We start from the raw sequence: 10,575 nt of genomic DNA on the forward strand, positions 1-10,575 counted from the left end.
GCCTTCTCCAACCACCACTGCTGTCTTCAGGCTGTTCCTGTCTTACCCATCCTCAAACGTAGTCCTTCTGAAGCCAACAGCACTGGCTCCTTGCTACGCTGGCACCCCCAACAGCCTCAGGAGTACTGCTCCTTCTCTCCATCTCTGCTGAAGTGGGTTCCAGGCCCTCACCTGACTTAAGGAAGGGCTGGGCTGCCCAGGTTGGATGAGGTTAGGGGCACCAGGCTGTGTGCCTCATCCCTCAATTCCTGGACAGTCCAGTCAGTCCCTCTAAACCGAGAATGGAAGGCTGAAGGAGAAGCAGCTCGTGCCCTGAAATGAAAGCAGCATGTGGACCAGAATGAGACAAACGGGGAAAAGAGATGACTCTGAACAGGACAGGACACCAAAAGGGCGTGTCAGAGCCCCTGCCCCGAGAGAGCTGCAGGAGTTTACCAGCAAACTTCAAATTAGGCTGCAGCCAGCTGCGCCTTGGCTGACCAGACTCCCCACCCACGACAACAGTGAGTTCTTGCATCTCTTCACGGAAGGGATGCTTCAGCACACAGAGCTCCCTCCACTAATGATTAAAATGGAATCTTCCAGAAATTGCTCCAGCAGCCAGGCCCAGGCACAACCTACCTGAAAAAATCATCAGTAGACCAGGATTAAATAAATCCTGGAAGCCTGTGAGGTAAGAGTCCAAGTGATAGTCCCGAATAGCAAAAATTTACTCCCGTTCAGTAAAGAACTGGGTCAGCACAGATGACTCCAATAGACAGGAAGCCTCCCAAGAAGAAGAAAGCTCTGAGGCGTAGAGGAGGAGCTGAGAACAAGTGGCCTGTGCCGACTCCCAAGGAGCTAGCCTCTGGTCCCTCCAAGGCCGGTCTAGGATGATGAGAAGAGGAGCCCCCTGCCTGCTAAGTCACTCAGCTCTTAGTCTTCACAACCCCATGGACTATAGCCTGACAGGCTCCCCCGTTCCTGGGATTTTCCAGGCAAGAATGCTGGAGTGGGTCACCATGCCTTCTTCCAGGGGATCTTCCCGATCCAGGGATCAAACCCACGTTCTCTTCTGCCTCCTGCATTAGAACCTCAGGCGGGTTCTTTACCACTACTGCCACCTGGAAAGCCCAAGAGGAGCCCGAGAAAGTTTATTTGTGTGGCCTTTTTACATACCTGGACCAGAGGTACCCACTTACCAGAAAGGTACCTTCAAGGTGCACGAAGTGAACCAGAATGACTTAAAGGGGCAGGTCCCCACATGGCCCCTCCATTAACCTGGGCAGGAATCCTGTCCATTACAGAAGATGCAAGGAAATGTGCGTCTTTACTCTGAAATCCTAAGTGTCTCACTGTTCCCATTCCCCCACCTCAGACACAGAGACAGAACCGGAACTCTGCTGCAACGTGTTTATTATGTGCCAAAAAAACTACACCACAGCTTACTCCACACACCTGTAGGAGAGTGCAGTCTTGCCTGCATATACTACAATGAGGTAGAGACTTCACACACAGCTTCACGAAACCCACAGAGTAGCTGGGATATGCAACAATGCAACGTCAGCTCAGCAGGAGGGAGGAGGGGCATTATGACACTGGTTCTTTGGCACACAGCTTCCCAAAGAGGGGCAAGTCGTTTTGTTTTTTTTTTTTAAAAAAAAAGGAAGGAAAGAAGAAAGAAAAAGTCAAGTTTTCAAATTCCAGTAGCATTTCAGTCGACCGCAACTGTTGCTTCATACGCTTCTCAAACGAAGGAAATCAGGGTAGGGTACTTGTCCCCTCTGAGAGAAAGGGCTCCTGTGAGCCTTCATCTGCCCCCACCAGAAAGCAGCCCTTTTTTTTAGCTCAGTTACAAAAGAAAAAAGTCCTGTGACTTTGTGATTAAAAACTTCTATCAACCCTCCCCCCCCACATAAGTGCAACTTAAGAAGGTGCAATAAACCATTTTAAAACTATATACAGCAGCCGCTCAAACATCATTCATCCAGTCCAGTTTCAAATCCAAAAAAAATTTTTTTCTTGGTTGCAAATGCCTTGATTTGCAACTGTGAGAAACAGTGACCAGCAGTCCCCCAGACACAAATTTGCTATAATGTTAAAAGCTGCCAGGAAAGAAAAAAAATCTCTTGTTCCAAACGACTTAAAAACTGTTTTAAGGAGTGTAAAAAGGAACCGGTAAAAACCCTCGAGCGTAAAATATGAAATATGATTTTGGTTTAAATGAAGAGCAAAGTCTCCTTGTTGTTTACAGTAAAAAACACCAGCTGAACACTCAGTTTATGCCGTTCAGGTGGGGGTTAAATAAATGGAAAGGCACTGTATGGCAACTGCAAGAATGAAACCAATGAGACCTGCACATCATCACCATCAGTATTGCAAGGAATGTAAAAAAGCGCTTTTAATAAATAAACCTAGATGTAGGCGTCGTGTCAATACCTTCTGGACACGTAGTTCTTTTTTTTTTTTTTTTTTGCTTTTCATCGGCAAAATGAGGAACTAAAATCTGGGAAAACTACAGAGTCGCTTGGAGGGCGAGCCAGAGGGTCCTTGCCCTGGCACACCCTCTGAAAACAAAACCCGACAAAACTCATTGTGCATTAATTAGTGCAGAAACAAAGACAGATTCAGCAAGTGCAAAGGTGACTACGATTTCCCTTGTCCTCGGGAAGCCAGCTCCCTGGTCGCCGGTGGCAGGTGGGCCGCAGCAGAGGCGGCCGGCCCTGGGTGCACAGGCCCCTCTAGCTGGAGTCGCGGTTCTTCTGGTTCCGCATCAGGGGGCTGTGGTGACGCAGGCCCTCCATGCTGTGCCGCCAGTGCCAGCAGCTCCGGCAGAAGTACTTGAAGCACACCTGCGAGGGGAGAGAGGAGAGGAGCCAGGCCTGCGTCAGACCAGCCAGGGGGGCGGCTGCGTGCGCTGTCTGCTCCGACCAGGAGGGCGTGGGCATTCCTGATGGCCTCTGCGGGGTCACAAGAGCTGGCCCCAGTGACTCCTCTTGTCCCCAACACGGGTACCTGGAATTAACTGCGCACGCTGGGCTCCTGGTGTATAGCGGCCATGCCAGCTCCCCTCCTCGGTTCTGAGCACCCAGCTGCTCTTCCAGTCCCTGCCCATCCTACCTCCTGTGGAGCACTTGTGTCACATGGCCACATACATCACGGGAGAGCGTTCAAAGACAGTGACTCCAGGCCCTAAGGCCAGGCAGCATGGCTTCGGCGTCACACTCAGTGAGGAGAGGTGACTGTGCATGTAGATCAACACCTCAGCCCCAGCCCCTCACTCCTGCTGGCTGTGTAACCTCAGGCAGGCCACTAACTTCCAGATATCTGAAAATGGGGACCATCTGTGAAACACACTGACACACACAAGCCTGTGAGAAGAGGCTGATCAGACCCACACGTGATCTCAAGCTCTCCCCAGCAACCCACACTTACTTCACATCCTCCTCTTGCAGCCTCAGTTTAACTACCATCTACTCAGACTCCAAACCTGAGCGACAGCACCACTGCAAAACTAACTCCAAGTGCACACACAGTGCTGCGTCTGCCCAGGTCCCTGACTTCTCCTGTCACCAGCAGCACAGGCACCACTTGGAGACTGGTCACAAACGTGAGACTCAGGCCATGCTCCAAACCTGCTGAATCAGACTGTGCACTGACACAGATCCTCAAGTGATGAGCACAGACACACCACAGAGGACGAGATGCTCCGTCCAACACATCCAGATCTGTGCTCCACCCAGAAGCATGCGACAAAGCTGCCGTGCTGCTTTCTGCCTGCTTCTGACAACTGGGTACAAACCAGGTAGCAGCACCGAAACAGCCCAGAGATTCAGAAGTCAACAGAGACGGATTCCTTGCCTAAGAAGAATCAACCTAAAGGGCTTAGAGCTACAACAGCAGGACCTGCCTGGCTCACAGGTAGTGCTGACCACACCTGCCCGGGTCTCTGTCATCCTCAAAACCACCCATGAGCAGCAGTGCCCCACTGCACAGCACCCCCAGGACAGGGAGGCCACAGCACCAAGACTCAGCTCCACGGGCTTTCCCGCAGTTCAGGGTCAAGCATCACTGCTGCTTCTGCTGTGCTCTAGGAAAACCAGGAGGAGCCTGAGACCTCCGAGTTCCACGTGATGAACGTGAGGTGACAACGTTTAACTGAGAGCAAGGGTTCTGTAAACTTCTCAAGTGCCCAGGGGACTCACCTGATCCCGACAGAAGAATGGGCCAGGCTGGGAGCTGCAGATATGACACACAGAGTCTTCCAGGTAAGGGTCGATCTGAACCTGCAGACAAAGGCAGAGCAGGATCACTAAGGGGCTGCTTCTCACGGGGAGCCCAGAGGGGCCATAAGAGAAGGGTGGGTATGGGTCATCTATATGAACACAAGGTGGTTCCTATTTTAAGGGGCCCAGAAAGAACTAGGGCAGAGGACCCAGAGATCCTCGAGAGAGACAAGATCACTGCAGCAGCTTCCAGGCTGGCTGTGCACAGCATGGCAACCCCACACGTTACTGCCTGGCCTTCTTGGCAAACCTGACCCGCAACGCACTCACTCAGCAAAAAGCAAGCACTCGGAGGATGCAGGTTAGGATGGAAGTCAGCTTAGCTCGCAGTGCTGGTCAAGGACCACAGTGAGGGAAGGTGACCCCATGCTGAGGCTCCCATCCCCTCTCATCAACCAAGACCAGGCCCACCTTCAACCCTGACCCTCGGGTGCATCAGTGGAAGCCTGGCTCATAGCCAGCATGGCACAGCTCTCGTCTTGGGCCGGCCCTGAGTGGTGGCTGCCCAGACCTCTCAGATGGCCCAGAGGAGGGTACAGACCAGCCCACTCACCTTCTTGGTGAACTTGGTGGTCTTGATCTCCACAAAAGCAGCACTGACTGCTTTCAGGTAACTGCGCTGGTTGTTGAAAGTCACACGACCAGAGCCTACGGAAGACGGGAAACTCACCCTCGAGCCCGTCTCCCAAAGGCCACGTGTCAACACTCAGGAAAGCCTGCTCCTAGATCAGCACGGCGCTGCCCAACAGAAACATAAACGCGGGCTACTCGTGTGACTTTACCGATTCCCAGTAGCCACCTCTAAGGAATGTAGTGGAATGAATGAAAAGAATGCAGGAGAATTAATTTCAGTAATATTTTTTCTTTAACCCAACATATCATCATTTCAACAGGTGGCACTAGCATGTTTCAAGCCCTTGGAGTCACGTTCAGCTGGTGGCACCTGTCAGACTGCAACTGCAGACCACGGTGGCACAGCCCCTCAGGAGTGGCCCCTCGGGGGAGGAAAGAGACTCCTTTGTGTGGGCAAACCCACAGGCGTGGTTATTCCAGGTCAGAGCGGAAAGCCAGACACAGGCAGAGCACAGCTGAAGGCAGGCCAGGCAGGGGAGTCAGAAGCAGCACCCCCTGCCCAGCACCACCTCTACCCTATGGGCTCTGAGGTCCCCACCCTCAGTGTGCAGTTCCGCTGCGATGAGCACACAACACTCCTTCCTGCCCAGACACGCTGTGGGTGGGCAGACGGTGCATGAGGGCAGGGGGAGCATGTTGATCAGGAAGGCCAGGTTCTGTTCCACCTCCAAGCCCCAGCACTGAGACGATTCTGTCACAACTGGGAACCTGACCTTTCTCAGTGGTCAGGCCCCCAGACTCCCCTCCGCTAGGACAGCATGAGCTGTGACCACACTCTACTGCCTGGGTCACCCTGAGTCCTGCCTCAGCCTGGCTTGGTCTCTGACCCTGGACAAGACCACTTTTCAAGGCCTCTTAATAGAGGAAACCAGGCAAGTTCAGGAAAGCCCCAGCCTTTTAATAAAGTATTACCTGTTGTCTGTCTTAGAATGGTTTGGCTGTGAATGCTGACCTTCAAACCAGTGTTCCTGTTTTGTTTTCACCTCCTATCACCTCCTATAGGGCTCCTATCAACTTTCTTCCCCTTCAAGGGAGGTGGGGGGAGAGGAGTGGGTATAGAGAGGTCAGTACTGGTGGCATACCTAGAAAAAGATGCTAGATTGCTGGTATATGCTGATGAGCAGGCCTGGGTCAGGCCTCGCCTCCACTCCCATAGGAGAGTGTCACAATCTTGGTCTACACCCTGGGGGCCGCCCAGCTGTCCCACACAGAAGTGGGACACTCACCAATGGGATACTTGTGCTTATCTGTGTCAATCCCAGCATACACTACACCACCAAATAGGTCGTTGAGAATGGCGGCCAGGGCCTCGGCGTTGAGCATCCCGTGCAGCGCACCCACGAACACCGTCCTGCTGGGGTCGAGCCTCTGGGAGGGACTCTGCACAAAGTTGCTGTCGGCCAGGACCCAGGGGATCACCTGCACCTGAAAGCACCCACAGGTGTGTCAGTCCCGGCGGGGAGCCACGGTGGGGCTCCCGCAGCAGGAGGCGTGCGCCGCAGACGAGGCTCAGCCCCACACCGTCCCAGGCACCCTCAACCCCAGCACAGCGAGACCTGAATCTCACTGAGGCCGTGAGTCCAAAGTGGTGCAAAGACAACAAATGGTCGAACAGTAGCCACTCATTCTGAAGAGAAAGAACTGTCCCGAACCATCACACCCAGGATCCTGGTTCTCTGTCACAACCTTCAACAGTGGGGTTCCAACAAAGGACCGTGGTCACTGATGAACACACAGCATGGTCCAGAGTCCCTGGACAGGAAGGGCTCGCAGAGGAACGACAGGACAGGAGCTTGAAGGACAGAGGGTGGGGACCCTTAAGGTATCTGTGAGGAATGCTTACTGGTCCAACATGTGTATCAGAGGGCTTGGACAGGAGCAGTGGGATAGCCGGAGAGACGCAGGGTCACAGTCATATACAGGAGGTCACTGTGGTTCAGCAGAGCAGAAAGACACCAGGGCAGGAGCAGACTGTGCCCTCTGCCTCCAAACCCCTTGAGCCTAGAACAGAATCTGGCTGGCAAAGCAGGCAGGAGGCTCCAGAGGGTTGACAGATGATCAGTAAGTGTTCTTGGAAGATTAATCTGTGAAGTTTTTTTTTTTTAAAAAAAAAAAAAAGGTCTCAAAGTAGAAGAGATTTGAGGCAGAAAACCAGCAAGGAGGCAAAACAGTAGTACAGAGGACAGGTGATGAAGACCGGGAGAAGGCTGGGGAAGCTGGGCACAGAACAGGCCACGACCAAGAATATCCTTCTAGAGGAAAATCTGCAGAATGCAGACCACCTGGGCATTGTGGGGAAAGAGAAGAATCAGGACTGATGGGTTGCAGACCGAGGTAACCATGGGGAGCCGATTTCACTGAAGATGCAAAAGCCCATCTTGTTTTTTCCATTCCCATGGGAAAGTATAGCATCCCGGGTGCCACCAAGCTTTCCAAAGTGAAAAGTGAAAGTGAAGTCGCTCAGTCGTGTCCGACTCTTTGCGACCCCACGGACTGTAGCTCACCAGGCTCCTCCACCCATGGGATTTTCCAGGCAAGAATACTGGAGTGGGTTGCTATTTCCTTCTCCAGGAGATCTTCCCAATCCAGAGATTGAACCCAGGTCTCCTGCATTGCAGGCAGATACTTTACTGACTGAGTCACCAGGGAAGTCTCTTCCTTAAACGTCAGAGTACATGATCACAGGACATCCTGAAGAAAGGCCCCGCAGGATGGTGGGGCTCAAGTAGGACCTGAACCTACAGAGAGGTGAGTCTCGGTCGAAGGTAAGAGGAGGGCCACAAAAGTGAGTAGTTTGTCTGACTGGGAAAGAAAAGGGGGCATCAAATACCTACTACTATGGAGAGGAGATACAGGAAGGAAGACGGTCAGAGAGGGATGAGAACCAGGGCAGCCTACAGTCCATGCACCCAAGAGAGACACTACAGCACTGCCAGGTGATGAGATGGGACCAGGACGCAGGAAGGCGTCTGCAGGGGCACTGGAGAGGGGGAGGGTCTGTGGTAGCCTCTCACTGCCAAGGCAGTGATAGCTGTGTGAGCTCCATGCAGCAAGGACGGACAGAAAGTAGGGAAGCTGTGGGTCACTGTGGGCAGCCAGAGGACAAAATGCGTACCAACACCAAGAAACATCTGTAAAACCAAGAGTCAGCTCTGTAAGGTAGATCTCTTATTTTAAGCCAATGTGACCATCTCAATGAAGCAGGCATCTTCCCCCTTACCCTACAGATTTCAACAGACTTCACTCTCTAGAGCAGCTTTAGGTTCACAACAAAACTGAGCTGAAAGTGTGGAGTTCCTGTATACCCACTGCCTCCACAGCCTCTCTGACTCTCAGTGCTCCGCACCGGAGTGGTACATTTGTTCCAATCATGGAGCCTACACTGACATCACTGTCCGAACTCCATGGTTTACATCAGGTTCACACTTGGTGTCTGTTTTTCCACTGTAACTCTGTGGGGTTTTTGGCAACCGTATAATGGCATGTTGGACACGACTGGGCGACTGAACAACAACAATCTACCACTTTAATGTCATAAGACAGCAACTTTACCATCCTCACCGTCCTCAAAATCTTCTATGCTTTGCTTGTTTATCCTCCAACCCTGTAAGCCCTGGCAACTGCAGACCTTTTTACTAATATAGGCATTTCAATCTTCCATTTTATAAAGGAGGAAATGAAGTTTGAGAGATATTGACTATCTAGTCCAATATCACAAAACACACTCTAGAATCAAATTTTTAAAAGTTTTAACACCGATTCCTGAGTTCAGAACTTTGACAAGTGGTTCTCCAACACCACCCATTAGCACCACCTGGGGAATTTGGTTAAGGTGCAGATTCTCAAGCTCCAACCAAACTGACAGAGATCCTGAGGCAGGGTTCAAGAACACGCAGTGAGGCCCCAGGTAGGATGACTCCTTGCTTGAGACTCAAGATGCTAATCGCACACAAGGTTGACACAGCAGAGATGCAAAGGCAGAGAGAATCAGACGGAGAGAACCTCGTACTAAAAAAGCCCTGAATGGTAGTGCAGAAGTCACCATGGGCGGCGGGGGCGGCTACAGAGGGATTTACCCCAGGTTGGGAGGTCAGCAGGCACAGCTGGAGGGCAGGACTAGGAGGAACCAACTGTAGATGTTAAGACCAAGCAGAGTCCATCTCATTTCTAAGAGAAGAGGTTTGGGAAGGCAGTGTTGGCTAGAGTAGGAAGGAGACTGAGAGCTGGGACACAGTCTGATTTCCATGAGCAGGAGCACACACAAACCGCTCATGCCCAGAGGTGGCAGTGGCGGCTTTAATACATCAGAATGTTTGCTACACTCACCGCAGGGCAAGAAGAGCAGCCCTTTCACCTCAGTAGGAATTAGCGTCTGCACCTGCGTACCCACCTCCCCATGAAGCCCTCCTTCTCACAGCCAGGCCCCTGATCCAGCAAGGGCTCTGCGCCAGCTCACCTCCTTGCAGCGCATCCTCCGGCTGGACATCTTGAAGTAGTACTCGCTCAGGCCGTCGGGGCTCAGTGGGTCATGAGAGCAAGCCTGAAGCAAGGCCCGGACAGACTTCTCCAGTTCGAAGACCAGATACACATACCCTATTACCAAGGAAGGAGAAAGTGCATTAACATCCCTCGGGGGGGGCTAGTCCTCAGCAGGGGATTTATGGCAGGGTGTTGTTGCTGGTTTTTTTTCCCCCCAAGAAAGATGGCATATGGGTAAGACACATTTGTGTCCTACTTCCAACGGGGGGAAGGGTGGGTGTGGCAGGACAGAGGGTCCCGTCATCACCACACAGCTCCTCACAGCACAGCACAAAGTATGCTCACATTGGCAAGCCTGGCTTTCCTGGGCGAAGGAGCGACATGGGGTCTGTGACGTGGGGGCGAAGGTACTTCTTTAAAAGCCTAGTTTGATCACTGGTTCATCAGTGAAGATGGGGCAGCGTGAAAATAGCACCTGCTCCTTTCTACAGGGAGGGAATCTCATTTCAGACCAGTGAGGACTCAGACACTTGGTCCTCATTCCTGCTAACTCCAGAGGGATCTCAGAATCAGGTCAGGCGACAACGTCACTGGGCAGGAAAGACAAACACCTCGCTTTGAGAGGACAGGAACTACTGGGGTTCAGGTTGGAGGGAGGTGTGCATGGGCTTTTCCAGGCAGCCCCCACTGCAGTGTGAGTCTGGATGGACAGGTGGAACGTTAGCTCAGAAGGAACACAGGGGCGTGCTGGGTGAGGAGAAGTGCCAAGAGCTCTGTGCTCTGGAACGCCCGAACCACATTACCAGCATGCATGTGCCATCCCAGCGTCCCTCAGTGCAATCAGGTACTGGGGAGGGAGAAAAAGCTCCTACCATGTCTGCATTACCTTTCGGCATATTACCTTTGGGAGGACACCGGGGGTGCTTGCCATCCTTACCAGGCCACTCCACACTCAAAGAGCCGAAAACACGGAAGGTGTTAACCAATCCAGCTGCAAAGGGATGGAAACAATGGCAGACACTTGGGCACCTTTCTCCCCAGGACGGCACAAGCACAGGGCCATCACTGTCGCTCGCCCTCCTGGACAGGCAGCTCTGAACTGGCCCTAGGTCTCCGGTGACACGTGTGGGCACCAGACGCAGCAGCACTGCAGGCTCTGTGAAGGCTCCTTTCCCCTCACAGCTGTTCCTGTCATACC

At 52.5% G+C, this 10,575-nt stretch overlaps 1 protein-coding gene across 5 annotated transcripts in view; it reads right to left on the reverse strand.

The window, feature by feature from the left end:
- Positions 1–1,378: 1,378 nt before the first annotated feature.
- The window catches only part of CPEB1 (cytoplasmic polyadenylation element binding protein 1), a 108,900-nt gene continuing 99,703 nt past the window's right edge, over positions 1,379–10,575 (reverse strand). For 4 of the 5 annotated variants that reach the window (XM_010841102.1, XM_010841101.1, XM_010841099.1 and 1 more), the window contains 6 exons: positions 10,279–10,368; positions 9,355–9,491; positions 6,125–6,323; positions 4,819–4,913; positions 4,185–4,265; positions 1,379–2,831 (listed from right to left, as the gene is read on the reverse strand). In XM_010841102.1, coding sequence (XP_010839404.1) covers positions 2,721–2,831; positions 4,185–4,265; positions 4,819–4,913; positions 6,125–6,323; positions 9,355–9,491; positions 10,279–10,368 — 713 coding nt within the window. In that variant the 3' untranslated portion in view covers positions 1,379–2,720. The remainder of the gene's footprint in view (positions 2,832–4,184; positions 4,266–4,818; positions 4,914–6,124; positions 6,324–9,354; positions 9,492–10,278; positions 10,369–10,575) is intronic. The other variant, XM_010841100.1, reaches the window with a different exon arrangement.

The sequence above is a fragment of the Bison bison genome, unplaced genomic scaffold (genome assembly GCF_000754665.1).
Source record: "Bison bison bison isolate TAMUID 2011002044 unplaced genomic scaffold, Bison_UMD1.0 scf7180017864155, whole genome shotgun sequence".
NCBI lineage: Eukaryota > Metazoa > Chordata > Mammalia > Artiodactyla > Bovidae > Bison > Bison bison.